This window comes from Carcharodon carcharias, chromosome 21 (assembly GCF_017639515.1).
Source record: "Carcharodon carcharias isolate sCarCar2 chromosome 21, sCarCar2.pri, whole genome shotgun sequence".
NCBI lineage: Eukaryota > Metazoa > Chordata > Chondrichthyes > Lamniformes > Lamnidae > Carcharodon > Carcharodon carcharias.
The window spans coordinates 83,247,983-83,265,352 of record NC_054487.1 but is presented as its reverse complement, the minus strand read 5'-3'; the positions used below and the strand labels follow the sequence as shown (position 1 = coordinate 83,265,352).

The window sequence follows — 17,370 nt, the reverse complement described above, 5'->3', positions numbered from 1 at the left end:
TGGTTACACAGGAATTCCAATCCACATGGGTTGCTGACTCAAACAGGGCTTGGCCACTTGGCAATCCCACTCAGTAACTCATCTCCTCTTCATTTGTGTAACTTTTATTTCAGTGCTGACCAATGGCAAGAGGGTTTCAGAATGAGCTCACCCTCATTGGTCATGAAGAATGGCGTCTTCAGCAGGTCAGGAGGTTGTCTGATTTCTGAACTCCCCAGCGAAGCAATCTGCATGTTCCAATTTATTAATTAGTACTTGATGCAAAGTTTTGAAGTTTTGGAATGAACATCAGTGGTTTTATCCATGATGAGGTATCTGCAAAAAGTATCTGTCCTTGGGCAGTGTATCACAAAGAAAGAACTCATGTTTACACATCCCAGGTGGCACCAGCACATGGAAACCAACAACAGCACAATTCTCTCAGTCCTTCTGATGATTGGTTTTTAATTGTCCCCCTTCCAGGCCCCTGGATCCACTGTTCTGGACACCAGCTTGTGATGGCCAACACTATCCAATCCTTTTATAATCCTAAATACAGCAATTGTATCACCTCTCAACTTTCTCTTTTCCAGTGACAACATGCCCAATTTATATATTTGCTCCTCATGTTCCACTCCCTCCATGTTTGATTGCCCCCTCTGCATCTTTTCAATAGTTCCATTATCCTTTTTGCACTGTGGTGACCAGCACTGTACACTCCATTGGTCGCACCAATGACTTATAAAGTGGCAGGATTACTTAACAATTTTAACTCCATGGTGACTATTTAATATATCCCAGCGCATGATTTGCTTTGCTCAATTTGCAGAGCAATGATCGCTTCAATTTATTGCCAATTAGGATGACCCGATCTCTCTCATTTGCCACGTACATTATTTTCTTTCCAGTTAAGCTACTCCACCTTCTTGGAATTACTGAAGAACAGTCATATGGACTCCAATTGTTCACTCTGTTTCTCTCTCCACAGACGCTGTCAGACCTGCTGAGTTTTTCCAGCATTTTCTGTTTTTATTTCGGATTTCCAGCATCCACAGTATTTTGCTTTTATCCGCCTTCTTGGATATTTTGTCTCCATGTGGTGTGTCTGCCTAATTCCCAAGAATATTCAACTCCGCCTGTACCTTGCCCTGTTCAGCTTTGCCATTCAAAAATATTTTCTTTCATGGGATGTGGGTGTCACTTGCAAGAGCCCTTGAACTGAATGGCTTGCTAGGCCATTTCAGGGGGTAGCTAAGAGACAACCACATTGCTGTGGGTCTGGAGTCACATGTAGGATGCCAGATTTCCTTCCCTGAAGGTTTAGTAATCCAGATGAGTTTTTAACAACAATCAATATTGGTTTTATGGTCACTGTTACTAACTTTATATTCCAGATTTATTAACTGAATTTAAATTCCACCAATTGCCATGGTGGGATATGAACCCACGTCCCCAGACATTAGTCTGGATTTCTAGTCCAGTGACATTATCACTACACCACTGTCTCCCCCTATTGTTTAACCATGAATACAGGGAGAAATGGTTGAGGGAATGAAAGCCTGGATTATGAGGAGCAAACATATAAATTGGTCATCTTTACACTGGGAGAGAGTAGATTGAGCAGTGACCTGATTGCTGTATTTAGGATTTTAAACGGACTGACAACCATGTTAAGCTGTTTCATCGTGTCCAGAACAGTGAATTCAGAGGACACGGACTGCACCTGAAGGGTGGAGATCTCAAAACCAACCTGCAGAAGGACTGGGAGAACTACACTAGTGCCGCCTGAGATACATAAATATAAATTATCTGTAATATGTTGCCCAAAGAGAGATACTTTTGTAGGTGCCCCACAATACAGTATGGGATGGGTGCCTGCCTGAAGGCAACTCCTTGGCTCATAGTCTGTGATGCTTCAACCTGAACCATTTTTCTTGGCATATGTTGTTGGTGGTTTGCCTCCCTCTATCCCATAAATAAACCCACTGATATTGTAAATCCACTTCAAGCACTGATTAGTAGATTGCTTTGACTCCATTCTTCATTACCAACAAAGTGACCTCATCCCGAAACCCCCCCATGCTATTGGCCAGTATGGAAATAAGAATTCCACAAATTACACCCTCATTAGCAAATGCAAAAGTTCCACAAAGAATGACAAGTAGTGTCATTGAAGTAGGAAGGCTGGGCCAGAATAATTGAAGCCTATTGCAGCTCTTTAAAGGTGTCATGGAATTGTTTCCATCCACCTAAACAAATTGAGAGAGTGGTGGTTTAATGTCACACTGAAGGCCAGCACAGCACTCCTTCAGTTCCACTAGGTTCTCAGTACGGCTGCCAACTGTGATTAGATATATTCCTGGGGGTTTCACCACATGAATTGCCCCCATGCTCCAGCCATTTATTGGCCAACACATCCATCCTATGCCTTCCAATGACAATTGGAAAGTAAAAAGACTCATTACCCAATTGGATGATGCTTGACTGTCAGCCAAACAGCCATTTATTCCCCCATTTTCAATATTTTTATATCTCGTAAAGAGAAATGTTCAAATACAATGACAAAAAAACCCCAATCTTTTTTAATGTCCTGATGATTTTTCTCCTGGGTTGCACACAGCAGTGTCCTGGAGATTGATCTTCAATTCCTGGAGACTCCAGACCAACCCTGGAAGGTTGGAACCCTAATTGTCAGCCTGGCTTATGGTGCCATGGATAACTTTAAGGTGTTACCTTTTATTGGCAGCTATCGTTTATATTTATATGTGAGTGTGTGTGTATTCTTACTCTTGGAGTGAGTGATTAAATAATGTAGCAGCAAGCCTTTTGTATTTAAATAGGAAAGAGGTTCATTTATTTTTCACATCCTTGCCCTGGAATTTAATTAGGAAAACTATATTTCTCTCACTCTTTCACTCTCACCTTCAGACACACCCATGCACAAAAGTAGGTACAGATGTAGATAAAACAATGCTTATACAAATGGGATGGATCTCAGTCTCTGTTTCAATGCAGGCCTGTTATTGTTGTAGTTGTGTTGCTAAGCTGTCTGAAGTGAAGACTTTGAAATTGCAGAGATGTCTCAGAAGTTGCGATGGCTTCTGTAGTCGATCTGAGGGAGGTTGGTTTTCTCAGGTAGGCTTGAAGATGCAACAAGGTAGCATGGAAAAGAGGGGGTTCTTTAATTTCCTTTCAAGGAATACGGTGTGGCCTTTCTTTTAGTCTGGTTGATACAAGCAGTTTGATGCCTGTGCTTGTTGGTCCCTCCCTCCCCATGTGATGGGGTTCTGTCTGCCTGTAGCGGTTTGCTATATTTTAAATAGAGAGTAAAGATGGCCACTGTATCATGTGACCCTGCATCAGTCTCAAATCATGGTCCAAATAAGGTATTGTGGTAATCCCATTAGGCAGTTGGATCCTTTCTCCCAACTGTGGTTTCAGTACACTGAAAATATTTGTTCCTTGAGAAGGCACATTCGCATTTTTTTTTACAATGAGGGCGTCAGTGGAGTTTTGTTTATCTCCCAGTCTGACAAACATCGAGCTGATGTCAGAAAAAGTGTCTTTATCCTCTCGGAATATAAACACAGCCTGACCCACCAATCTGGCTGACTGGTCTCAGAGCCTCCTTGATAGTCAGTCTTTTTGAAAATGTAGTCTTTTAACTAAATATAGTTTTCATGATTTATAATACTGGCATGACACACTGTCGTGATAAGCATCTTAAGTTTTGGAATGGGAACCCAATGTTTGGACTTTGAGGTGAGTGTTATCCAATTACCCATGGTTTACACAATTCTTTGATGTCAAAGTATGCCTCATAGTGGTAAAAAAATCATAAAACTATGATGTAACATTGGACAAAGTTTGGCATTTGTGAATATTACCAGATTGTTCTGCCATTTTTGTTTCTAGGTTTCCACCTTCATTATGATGTACCGAACTCACTGTCAGAGAATCCTAGACACAGTGATCAGGGCAAATTTTGATGAGGTAAGCACTTCGCTTTGAACCCAACTCCTGTTTGGTAACTCAGGGCCATAACTGCAATTATAAGCTGCTTTCTTTTCCTTCCACCATGTGAACTAGGTTCAAAGTTTCCTTCTACACTTTTGGCAAGGAATGCCACCCCACATGCTCCCGGTCCTGGGCTCCTCCACTGTTGTGAACATCGTAGGTGTTTGTGACTCCATATTGTACAAGGCAATCTCCGGGGTTTTGATGCCCACCGTTCTACAGGCATTACCAGACAGGTTAGTCAAACCATCGTCCATATCTACAACATCCTCAATCCCAGATTCCAAGCAAGGGAAAGACTAACCCCAGCCAAGATCTACAAGGGGAAGTAGATCAGGTGCCCATTGCACACTCCAGCGAACAGGCATTTTTTTCTGTCATGCACCCGCTCGTTATGCATCCACCCCCTTATTAGCTTCCATTTAAGTCAATGGACAGGAAAATCAGGATCAGTCTCTAATGGGTGATCGATCCACTGCCACCAGTTTTACACTCCTGCAAATATTTTCTAACACCCCATTGCTTATTACCTGACTTGGGAACAATTATGGGTAAAATCCAACAGGACTCTGGTTATCCTGTGATGTTTCAATCTTTGTTGCTTTCCTAAGCCCTGATTGGGCAGGAGTGTGTATACACTTAGTGATTTTATATTAGAAATCCATTCTCCATACACTTATACCTGACTGGTGAGTCCATTCCTTCCAACAGGTAGCAATGGTCCCACTGAGTATTAGGAGTAGCAATTTCTGAAACTGTTGAATCTAAACCAGTGAATGTTATATCTCAAGATTAGTTTCTGGTAGTGTTTCATGTCTAAATCAATCTGGGAACAATTAATTACTATATAAATTCCATTGAGTAATACAATTGTCTCTAGTGCACTCTGGATGTCACGCTTTGCTACAGATGCAAATTAAGCTGCTTAATATTAATTTAATGTTTGAATTTATGACCCCTGCTCTTCAAGATCATGCCATAGGAACTTTTGCATTCACCCAATAAGTCAGATGGGACCTCAATTTAATGTCTCATTGAAAAGGCGGCATCTCCAACAGTGCAGCACTCCCTCAGTACTACTCCCCTGAAAGTGCAGCGCTCTCTCAATGCTGCCACTCCAACAGTGCAATGCTGTCTCAGTGCTGCCCTTCTGACAGTGCAGCGTTCCCTCAGTACTGACTCTCTGACAATGCAGTGCTCCTTCGGTACTGCACTGGGAGTGTCAACTTGGATTTTATGATCAGGCTTCTGGGAGCGGAACTTGAACCCAGCATGTTCTGACTCCCGGGCATTGAGACAGAGCCTGACACTCCCTAAGTCAAGAGGACAGTCAGGTCAGCTGCTCAACAATTTATGATACTCTTCCATCAACCAGCACCTGATTCCCCCCTTCCCACATGAAAACACCTCACTACCACTAAAGCAATGCACTTGCAGCACGACTGAGGTTAGGAACTTGCCACATGAGAATCACAAATGAAAATCTGCCCTTTGCCACTGTATAATCCTATGTGTCGATGGAGTGAAGAGGACAGAAAATGCTGGAAACACACTGTGGGTCAATCAGCATCTGTAAAGAGAAGAGGTGGGTTAACAACCCACCGAATGCCTTAATTCCCAATATTGATGGTTGATGGCAGTGATTAGGTTTACACTAGGACACCACTTACAGGAGGTCAGGTCCATGACTGACCTTCTTCTTCTTTTTGCAAAGAGATTATTTTGCATCTGTAGCAACGTGTGACGATTAGAGTTTAGCGTATTAGTAATGTTCCAGTATGTAAAGGTGCTACATAAATGCAAGTTGTTTTTGTGAGGAGTTAACCTTTAGGACTCGATTCATTCGTTCCCTTCATCTCTCATTTCAGTTTGACACAGGTGATTCGCAAATTTGCTAAACAGTTGGACGAGTGGCTAAAAGTTGCACTTCATGAACTTCCTGAAAATTTAAGAAATATCAAATTTGAATGTAAGTTATAGATCAGTGTAAATATCATCTGGGACATGCATGGCACGGTTGTGGAATAAACACCCGCGTGATTATCTGTGGAACTTTGTTACTGTGCAACTTGACTGAAATGAACACAATTGCCCTGTGATTTCATATCATGTTGAATGGCAGGAGGTAGATAAGACACACACATTCAGAAGTATATATGCGCTCTTGCACTTTTAACTACCGGTCTCATTTTCTGGGAACAAACAAAAGGCCCTTAACCTAAAGATTATCAAAAGAATCCCCCCTGCCAAAAAAGAACCATCAATCCCCCTTCATTGTCCCATCTCTGATACACATACAATTGGTAGACTTGAGTTTTGCTGCTGGTTATATGTTGCTCTCTGATTATTGAAAAAAGAGCTGTGTAGTTGTTAGCTATGGTTCGGTGGGCAGCACTCTTGCCTCTGTCTCAACAGATTCTGGGTTCAAATCTCACTCCATGACTTGAGCATAAAAGTCACAGCTGAAATTGCTGTGCTGAGGGAGAGACACTTTTTTTTTGGATTAGACATTAAACCAAGACCCCAGCTGCCCTATCAGGCGAACGTAAAAGATCCCAGCGTGCTATTTGAAGATGAGCAGGAGAGTTGTACCTGATGTCCTGTTCAATATTTATCCCAAAAACAAACATTGCTGTTTGTGGGATCTTGCTGTGCGCACACTGGCTGCTGCGCTTCCTGCGTTATGACAGAGACTACACTTCAGAAGTAATTCATTGGAAGAAGCATTTGAGACGCCTGGTGATTATGAAAGATGCTATATAAATTCATATCTTTTTCTTTCCTTTTGTAAGCATCATGGACAGAGCCCCTTTTACCAGCTGGTACGATTTTAATGCTGGGGAGAATAGGTCCAAGTGAGGCTGCTGCTATTAAAAACATTATCAATTGCCTCTCCTCCATTTTCCAGATGAGTGGACTGCACTTGTCACTCTTAACCTATCCAATTGTCACCACCAACGAGGTTGTGCAGCCTGCAGCAGACCGACCACTGGTTGTGCACAGCCGACAGCAATCCACCCAGAGAGGTCCGAACAGCAGAAGGATTGTTTCAGCACACCAATGTCACATTTTGCATGGCAGCATGACTTTCATTGTATTAATGCTGCCCGTGTGCGTGTTCCGTACCTGAATCATCAGCTTCGTGGCGACGAAGACCCAGTTGCCAGGGCTCTGAGCCCCCACGCTCTGCAAGATGGTGCAGTCAATGTGGTTGCATCACTTAGTTTAATCAATGTGTAACGTCAAGTAACTCCAGTTGGGGGAGTTTTTCACTGAGGATCTCTCCACTATGTTCTGTCAGCATGAGTGTGAGATATCTGTATCCAAAGGACACCAGAAAAGACATGTTATACTAGCCCACAAAGCTATACAATCCACACAGGAAGCAGCTTCAAAAGCTCCTGATATCGACAAGATAGAGGAATGTTTACCATCTGCAAACCTCCGTTATAAGCACCCTAACATGCACATTACATTCCGCCGGGAACTGTTTTATACAGAATTACACTACAAATTAGTCCGTCACGAATAAATCCAGTGAGAATTCAGGAGAAGCTCCTGAGAAAATGGTGAGAACATGGAACTCCCTACTACAGTGAGTGGATGAGGTGAATAGTGTAGAGACATTTAAGGGGCATCCAGATACACGCATGAGGAGCTCTTGTGGCACAGTGGGTTAGTGTTCCTGCCTCTGAGCTCAAAGTCCTAGGTTCAAAGTCCCACTTCAGGACTTGATGGTCAAGGAAGGTACATTCATAACATGGCCAAACAGGTTGAGCATTGACCTACAAATCCTTCCAACACACAGCAATGGCCGACAGTAAGAGTGGGATTGATTCCTGTTCAGCCATGTGGTGGGAAAGAGCATTGGTGCCACTACCACAACTATCCATAGCTCCAGACAGCCATATGCATGTTGCCACAGCAACTCAGACTTCCAGAGTAAACCGTAACATACCAGATAAACACATGTGGGAGAAAGGATTAGGAAAGATATGTTGATGAGATGGGAGGAAGCTTGTGAGGAACATAAAGTCTGTCACATACCATTTGAGCTGAATGGCCTGTTTCTCTGCCTGTGCAATAGATTCTATGTAACATAATTTTTTGTTTGTGACTATAGTTCTGGCTTGATAAACACACAGCCAATTTGTCAACAAAGTCAGCAGTAGAGCAAAGACATTAGTCCAGTACTTCCGATCTCCAGGTGGCCGTACCCCAGAGCTAACTTTGGATGGTTCCAGCTCACTCACCAGAATAGTTACCCAGAAAAAAGTAGAAGGATTTAAACCAGTTGTAACTCCTCAGTAACTGAGCCCCAGACTCCCCACCAGATCCTCCAACTAACTGCCCCCGACCACCTGCCTGACCACCTAAATGCCCCCTGACCACCCAACTACCCTCCCAACTACACCTGATCGCACGACTACACCCCCGACCCATCTTACCTCCTCACATACTTACCTGTCACCCTACCCCCTCACCCACCCACCTGCTACCATATCACCTTATCCACTTACCTTCTCTCCTTAGTTTCTCAACGTGGCTTTGGGATATTTAAGCTTAGTGGAATACAGCAGCTGGTGCTGTATAAAGGGGGGTGTGGCAAGGCTTCTCATGACAACCCTGCCCTGCGGAGGGAAGGACTCCGAGCGCAGGTACGCTCCACATTTCTGAGGAGGACCAGCTCAGGAGCCCGGCTGAGAAATGTGGAACTCCGGCGCAAGGTAAATAAATAGCAGCAGAGTGGACAATCTGACGGTGATTGTCATTCATCGGAAACATCCGGCCCGTTGGGAGAGGAAGCGACAGTTTGTAAATCTTAGATTTTGGTCCTTTAATTGCTCAGTCTTGAATACCTCTTTTTTGCTAAGAAACAATATGAGGGTCTAATGCGGATTACAAGCAGCACACGAATCGTGTGATGTGTAATTCCTGGGAAAGTGTTTGTTGGCTGTGGCATTGGCATATCAACCAATCAGAATGCACATGCAGCAATGATCCTTCCAAGCAGCCAATCAGCAACTTAACCAGCTGCTGAGGTGCAGCAGTACCGTGTGAATGGCTTAAAGGCAACAAGCATGGTTTGTTACAGTGGCCATATTCTACAGGCTTCTGCTAGCACTGTAATGGGGCGATCAGGATGATATTTATGGTAGGTGAGGGATGCTGTCTCAAGATCCTGACAGGAAGTGAGAGGAACAGTGATAGACCTTAAGGTGGAGCTTTGCTCAGTAAATGGCACTTTCACTTCAATCCCTATTTGAGCACATAATCCAGGCTCTGATACTCCAGTGCAGTACTCAGGGACAGCAGCATTGTCAGAGGTGCAGACATGTTATATCCTATGGAGCTCCTCTCACTCTGGTGAGGTACTGTTCAGCGCCAATGGTAACAAACTGTTCCCTCAGACTCCAATTGAACATTCAATCTGCAACCAAACAGAGATTAACTGGCTGCTCATTAATTTCCTGATTATGAGCAGTCACTGTATGGAAAGTGAATGCAGTGTTTATCCACATAACGGTAACGCTCTCTATGTTCTGGGCTGTTTCTGAGCAATGTTGATCAGGTCCTATATAAACACAATTCTACTCGGTCACTGGGGCAATGTCTAAGTATTACAGTAAAGCTGCAACTCGGCACATGCATGCACACCCCTGATACACCACCACCTGTAAAAGGCATGTAAAACAAAACCTATACTGGCAAGCAAGGAAGCTATTGGAAGCAAGGGTTATGGGAGAGACTACGTACTCGAGGAACCAAATGATATTATCCAATTCACCCTGCCTCAACCTGCACTGCTTTTATGTTTAAAGCCCAAACTCACACACAACAGAAGAAAGCAAAGTTCCATTTAGGAGGATCATAAAACCTTTGGGAAGAAAGGTTAGAAACAGTGGAAGAGAGGGTGGAAACTGTGGTATGTAACGGACTGATCAAACATTCTCTAATTGGACACATTTATCTACCCACAGTAATTGTACATAATATTGCATTTAATAATGCCCATGAGTGCACCAGTTAATTCACAATCTGCTCTCTTTGCAGGAGAAGGAGAGAGAAGTTTCCTTTCATAAGAAATGGGAAAACAAAGAACTTGGGAGCACCATCACCATAGTGCATCCTCACTTCCTGGTGGCAAAATGGTATTGTCACTGGACAATAATCCAAAGTTCCAGCCTTGTGGGGGATGGGCTCAAATCCCACCACAGCATCGGTGGAATTTGAATTAAATTCTGAAATTGAAAGCGAGTCTCAGTAATGGTGAAACCATCATTGACTGTTGCAAAAACCCATCGGATTCACTAATGCCCTTTTAGGGAACGAAATCTGCCGTCCTTACCTGGTCTGGCCTACAAGTGACTCCAGACTCATGGCCTCTGAAATGGCTGAGCAAGCTGCTCAGTTGTATCAAACCGCTACAGGAAAGTTGTGGGAGTATCTGCATTGAATGGACTGCAGTGGATTAAGAAAGCAGCTCACCACTATCTTCTCAAGGGCAAATGGAGATTGCTGATAAACGCCTAGCCAGTGATGCCTACATCCCATGGAAGAATAATAAAATGTAGCAGCACAGACACTTGGTGAGAGTGATGACTCACTTGCCCCCTTGCATGGAGGGCAGATTGTCTGTGATAGAACACCCAGCAGCACCAATGACCACAGTTACACAATAGGAGCATCTCCCATGAATGCTCCTTATTGTATCTATGGAAGCTTTGCAAGTCAGGCCTCCAGAAGCACTTGGAGGTTGTCGAAAATCTTCCTCACCTAAAGTTCTCTGCCTGAAGGCAGGTCTGACCCACAGCAGCTCCACCTCCACCACAGGTTAGGGCAGGTCCTTAATCCACCCCAGCTGGAACAGGGATTGAACCCCCTGCTGTTGGCACCAATCTGATCCACAGCAGCCAGCTGAACCCAAGCAGCCTGAGTTGCTGTGGCAACATACACTTTTACATGCATGTTGTGGTCTGGAGCTATGGATAGTGATGGTAGAGGCTCCAACTTTCTTTCCATCTCATGGCTGACTAAGAATCTCTCCCACTCTTACCACATGCCATTAGCGTGTGTTGGAAAGCTGTGCAGGTTAATAGTCAACCTGTTTGGCCACATTGTGAACACGCCTTCATCAAGCCCTGGAGCGGGACTTGAACCCAGAGCTACTACCTCAGAGGCAGGCTACCCACTGCACTACAGAACCTCCACAAGACAAAGTCAAGAAGAGACCTGTTCAATTAATTGCACTCAGCAGAAGATGCCTTCAGTCTTATTATCAATGGAGTCAGTCAACCATTGACAGCAATACTCATGAAAGAGGAAGGCCCATTGATCCAACAAGGCCTGGACTCTATCCTGAAAAGCAACCATCTCACAGCCAAGGAAGATCTCAGTGACAAAGGGACAGGCCTTTGTATCCCAACTCATTCATCAGCATAATTCTACACCACGGGAGCAATTGTAACAGGAAACCAGGAGACCCAACATGCAGAAAGTCATAATGATTTTACTAAATTTTATACATTTTTTACACAGTTTTGTGATTTAAAAGGGCGGTGGAAGCAGCTTCAATAATAATTCTCAAAAAGGAATCGGATCCATATGTGAAAAGGAAAGATTTGCAGGGGCTGTGGGGAAAGAGCACTGATTAGAAAGCTTTTCCAAAGAGGCATGATGGGCTGAATGGTTTCCTTCAATGCTTCATCATTCTTCAGTCATGTTCACCTGCAAAATGTATTAAGCACGTAAACTGAAATCTGGAGTAAAATGAACTCACTTTCACCATTTTATCTTCAGTGTTTTTGTACTGGAAAGAGAATCAATGGTCTACAAGTAAACTGAATGGAGCAGGTGAAACTCTAATGAAAAATGAGCCAGATAAAATAAATATGGGTGAAAATTTTTCCAAAACATTGGAGATCCTGTCGTTAGGATGGTCCCCATAGGCATGAGGTGGGACTTTGCCTGCCACATTGCCAGGAGAAGGCAATTAACAGCCAGCAGGTGGGGAGGTGTCCAATTAAGGATGGGGGTGGTAGGACTTCCATGCTGTCTGACAATCAGAGGGGTGTGGTTGGGGGGGGGGGGGGGGGGGGGGAGGGGGGGGGGGTGGGGTGGTTGTTGGTGGGGTGGTTGTGGTTGGATGGTTGTGGGGGGGGGTGGTGGGGGGGGGGAGGAGTGGGGGGGAGGGTGGGGGGGTTGTTGGTGGGGTGGTTGTGGTTGGATGGTTGTGGGGGGGGGGTGGTGGTGGGGGGGGGGAGGGGGGGTTGTTGGTGGGGTGGTTGTGGTTGGATGGTTGTGGGGGGGGGTGGTGGTGGGGGGGGGGAGGGGGGGTTGTTGGTGGGGTGGTTGTGGTTGGATGGTTGTGGGGGGGGGGGTGGTGGGGGGGGGGAGGGGGGGTTGTTGGTGGGGTGGTTGTGGTTGGATGGTTGTGGGGGGGGGTGGTGGGGGGGGGGAGGGGGGGTTGTTGGTGGGGTGGTTGTGGTTGGATGGTTGTGGGGGGGGGGTGGTGGTGGGGGGGGGGAGGGGGGGTTGTTGGTGGGGTGGTTGTGGTTGGATGGTTGTGGGGGGGGGGGGGTGGTGGGGGGGGAGGGGGGGTTGTTGGTGGGGTGGTTGTGGTTGGATGGTTGTGGGGGGGGTGGTGGGGGGGGCGTGGTGGGGGGGAGGGTGGGGGGGTTGTTGGTGGGGTGGTTGTGGTTGGATGGTTGTGGGGGGGGGTTGGTGGGGGGGGGGGTTGTTGGTGGGGTGGTTGTGGTTGGATGGTTGTGGGGGGGGATGGTGGTGGGGGGGGAGGGGGGGTAGTTGTTGGTGGGGTGGTTGTGGTTGGATGGTTGTGGGGGGGTGGTGGGGGGGGGAGGGGGGGGTTGTTGGTGGGGTGGTTGTGGTTGGATGGTTGTGGGGGGGGATGGTGGGGGGGGAGGGGGGGAGGTGGGGGGAGTTGTTGGTGGGGTGGTTGTGGTTGGATGGTTGTGGGGGGGGTGGTGGGGGGGGGAGGGGGGAGGGGGGGGGTGGGGGGGGGTGGTTGTTGGTGGGGTGGGGTTGTGGTTGGATGGTTGTGGGGGGGGGTTGGTGGGGGGGGGGGTTGTTGGTGGGGTGGGGTTGTGGTTGGATGGTTGTGGGGGGGGGTTGGTGGGGGGGGGGTTGTTGGTGGGGTGGTTGTGGTTGGATGGTTGTGGGGGGGGGGGGTGGTGGGGGGGGAGGGGGGGTAGTTGTTGGTGGGGTGGTTGTGGTTGGATGGTTGTGGGGGGGGTGGTGGGGGGGGAGGGGGGAGTTGTTGGTGGGGTGGTTGTGGTTGGATGGTTGTGGAGGGGGGTGGTGGGGGGGAGGGGGTGGGGGTTGTTGGTGGGGTGGTTGTGGTTGGATGGTTGTGGGGGGGATGGTGGGGGGGGAGGGGGGGTAGTTGTTGGTGGGGTGGTTGTGGTTGGATGGTTGTGGGGGGGGGTGGTGGGGGGGAGGGGGTGGGGGTTGTTGGTGGGGTGGTTGTGGTTGGATGGTTGTGGGGGGGGAGGGGGGGAGGTGGGGGGAGTTGTTGGTGGGGTGGTTGTGGTTGGATGGTTGTGGGGGGGGATGGTGGGGGGGAGGGGGTGGGGGTTGTTGGTGGGGTGGTTGTGGTTGGATGGTTGTGGGGGGGGTGGTGGGGGGGGGAGGGGGGGTAGTTGTTGGTGGGGTGGTTGTGGTTGGATGGTTGTGGGGGGGGGAGTTGTTGGTGGGGTGGTTGTGGTTGGATGGTTGTGGGGGGGGGAGTTGTTGGTGGGGTGGTTGTGGTTGGATGGTTGTGGGGGGGGTGGTGGGGGGGGAGGAGGGGGGAGTTGTTGGTGGGGTGGTTGTGGTTGGATGGTTGTGGGGGGGGTGGTGGGGGGGGGAGGGGGGGGTTGTTGGTGGGGTGGTTGTGGTTGGATGGTTGTGGGGGGTGGTGGTGGGGGGGGGAGGAGTGGGGGGGAGGGTGGGGGGGTTGTTGGTGGGGTGGTTGTTGGGGGGGGGTGGGTGAGGAGCTGCTCAAACACTGGAAAATTGCTGCTGGCCCAGGAAAATTGTCCCTAATTGGGCCTTGGATTATTAAAACTGGCTGCCCATCTCTGTTCTGTGGACAGATAAGTCACAGCCCCCATCACCAGCTTGGAAACTTGCCTTGTAATGGCACCGAGTCAGGGAGCTACCACAACACATCTCCCTGCCATTTTTCTGTTCTGTCCCGCCTCACAGTCCATCACCCCAAGGCTGGTAAACTTGCGCCTGTAAGTTCCGTGTTTGCAAGTAACGACATTTGATTGCAAGCTCGCTGCATGAACTCAGCCATGAGACTCACAGGCACTGGACTCCTGGGCCAATCCATTAAGCACAGTCTCCTCTTTCATTCCTGGATTTGTCCATCCCCATCTCCAGTTTTGAAATCTGTAATCTCTTCATCGTCTTTGGGTGCTTCTTTTCATAGTGACTGTCCGTCCTGAGGTCGCAGGTGATGACTATCCCAGAAAATCCACTCATCGTAAAAAGTGGCGGTAATTTTGAGTGGCTAGACCATTGCAAAGGCCAGTTAAGCACTGGAGTCGAATATCGACCCAGACTGAGTAAGGAATTCTTCACCTCAGGTTAGGCTGTTATGACAATCCAACAGCTTCATGGTCACTTCTACTGGCTCCTGCCTTTTATTCCCAATTCACATTCTATCGCAATGAGATTTGGACTCACGTTCTCTGAACCACATGATCCTAATCTTCCAGACCTTGCACCTCTTCCTCAGTTGAATCCACAGTTGGACACCTGACTACAGCAATACTGAGCAGCAGGGAATTAATGTGCTGCCAAAGTGTTGCCAACAAAGCGCCCTTGACCGGCCCAAGCTCCTCGGTTGTTTCTTGGCCTGCGCAGTGCCTTCTCATTGAGGGTCCTCTTTTGCCTGCTGTAGCTGTTCATTTCTGGGATCCTGGAGTTGTGAATCCTGGACGGTTACCATTGATCACTGGACCAGCCATATAAATACTATGGCTCCAAGAGCAGGTCAGAGACTGGGAATTCAGCAGAGTAACTCACCTCCTGACTCCCCAAAGCCTGTCCACCATCTACAAGCCAAGAGTGTGAAGGAATGCTCTCCACTTGCCTGGATAACTGCAGCCCCAAAAACACTCAAGAAGCTCAACACTATCCAGGATAGAGCAGCCTGCTTGATTGGCACTCCATCCACCACCTTTAACATTCACTCCCCCAAAGCCTGTACTTAGTGCAGCACCTTCCGAACCCGTGACCACTACCATCTAGAAGAAAGAGGGCAGCAGGCTCATGGGAACACCACTGTCTGGAGGTTCCCCTCCAAGCCACTCACCATCCTGACTTGGAAATATATCGTCATTCCTTCACTGTCAATGGGTCAAAATCCTGGAACTCCCTCCCTAACAGCACTGTGGGTGTACCTACACCACAGGGGCTGCAGCGGTTCATGAAGACAGCTCACCACCACCTTCTCAAGGGCAATTAGGGATGGGTGATAAATGCTGGCCCAGCCAGTGATGCCCACATGCCAAGAATGAATATTTAGAAAATGGTTGGGGAGTGTACCCACGTAGCTGAGAAGCCAAACTCTCTCTTGACTCAGAATTAAGGCATCACAGACTCTTCCCAGCCTTCAATTGTAATGTTATTTTGTTCTGAAAACCACATTTCACTTTGGTGGAATAACACCCACAAGTTTATCAGTTGCTCTATCATAGCTCCTGCCTTTAACTCTTTTGGACAATTAAACCGTCTCATTGGTGTGAAAGATCCCATGGGCACAATTCAAAGAAGAGCAGGAACGTTCTCCCAGGTGTCCCGGAAAATATTTATCCCAATACCTAACCAACACTAAAACACAGATTATCTGATCATTATCACACAGCTGTTTATGGGATCTTGCTGTGCACAAATTGCTGAATTTCCTACATTACAACAGTGACCATGCATCAAAAAGATACTTCATTGGCTCTGAAGCGTGTTGAGGTTGTGAAAGGCGCTATCTGAATGCAACTTTTTTTCTTTCCTTCTAACAATGCCCTGAAGATCCACGAAACCTTATTTTCACAGGATTTTGTAAGCGATTCTAGAGAGTAGGATTCCGACATGAATCATCCAATTGCGAGGTGCAATTAGTTTCTCTGCTAATTTCAGCAGTTTTTTACTCGCCTACCTTTTCACTGAAGGGGGGTCTTGTGCCGCAGTGGGTAGTATCCCTGCTTCTGAGCCAGAAGCTCTGGGTTCGAGTCCCACTCCAGGACTTGATGGGCAATGAAGGTACATTCATAACACAGCCAAACAAATTGAGTATCAGCCTGTTAATCCTTCCAACACATGCCAATGGCAGGCAGTAAAAGCAGGAGAGATTCCTGGTCATCCATGAGATGGAAAGAACATTGGAGCCTCTACCATCACTATCCATAGGCCCAGACCCACACATGTTTAAAAAGGGCATGTTGCCACAGCAACTTGGACCCCCCTGCGTGTACCATAACACGCCACCACCATCTTTTCACTAGAGTTTGAGAAGATGTCAGTTCCAATTTTTTTCCCACAAATTCAAACCAAATAGACGCACAGAAAAATTCACATAAAGTTTCTTGAACAGAGGGGCTGAATCTGCTCAGAGTTCCTGTTTTACTTCCTTTAATCCTGGGAAAGCCCTGATTGTGAAAATAAGTGTGTTTGCTGCTGACATTGCTGAGGAGATGTTTACCCTGGCTGGGGTGGGGGGGGTGGTGGAGATGGGGGGGTATCTAGAACACATATGGACCATAGTTCCAGAATAAGGGGCAGGCCAATGAGGGACAGAGCTGAGGAGAAATTTCTTCACCCAGAGGGCTGTGAATCTTTGGAATCCTCTACCCCAGGGAGCTGTGAACACTCAGTTGGTGAGTGTATGTAAGACAAAGGTCCACAGATTTTTGAGTGTGAAGGGAATTAAGGGATGTGGGTGTGATGCAGGAATGTGGAGCTGAGGTAGAAGGATCAGGCAGGATTTTGCTGAATGGCGGAGCAGGGTCGAGGAACCAAATGGTGGACTCCAGCTCTAATTTCTAATCCAACATACTTCTGGAATGGTGCGCTTTGGTGAGCCTTCTGACAGGATAGTGGAGGAGCAAATACTCACTGTGTGCCTTAAAAACCTTTCGAGATCACGTTTGCGCTTTCGTTTTGTTCCACAAATAAATTTGAAATTGAGAATAGCTTTTAAAGTCTTTCTGAGCAAAGTTTATTCCCGTAAGTTTGTAAAAAGAAAGGTATTTAGACAAAAGATGGTTAGTATTCTAAACGGAAGATGTTTTCCCCAGAAACTAAGCAATAGCATTTTGTTGGCAATGCCTTGCACCTACTGTGTTGCAAAGCACTTGAAGCCTAATTTAC

The 17,370-nt window shown here is 47.0% G+C and overlaps 1 protein-coding gene across 1 annotated transcript in view; it reads left to right on the top strand.

Moving 5' to 3' along the window:
* rfx4 (regulatory factor X, 4) overlaps nucleotides 1–17,370 on the top strand; it is a 127,523-nt gene that overhangs the window by 44,337 nt on the left and 65,816 nt on the right. Inside the window, exons 7-9 of the mRNA XM_041216144.1 lie at nucleotides 3,895–3,972; nucleotides 4,069–4,232; nucleotides 5,865–5,965. Coding sequence (XP_041072078.1) covers nucleotides 3,895–3,972; nucleotides 4,069–4,232; nucleotides 5,865–5,965 — 343 coding nt within the window. The remainder of the gene's footprint in view (nucleotides 1–3,894; nucleotides 3,973–4,068; nucleotides 4,233–5,864; nucleotides 5,966–17,370) is intronic.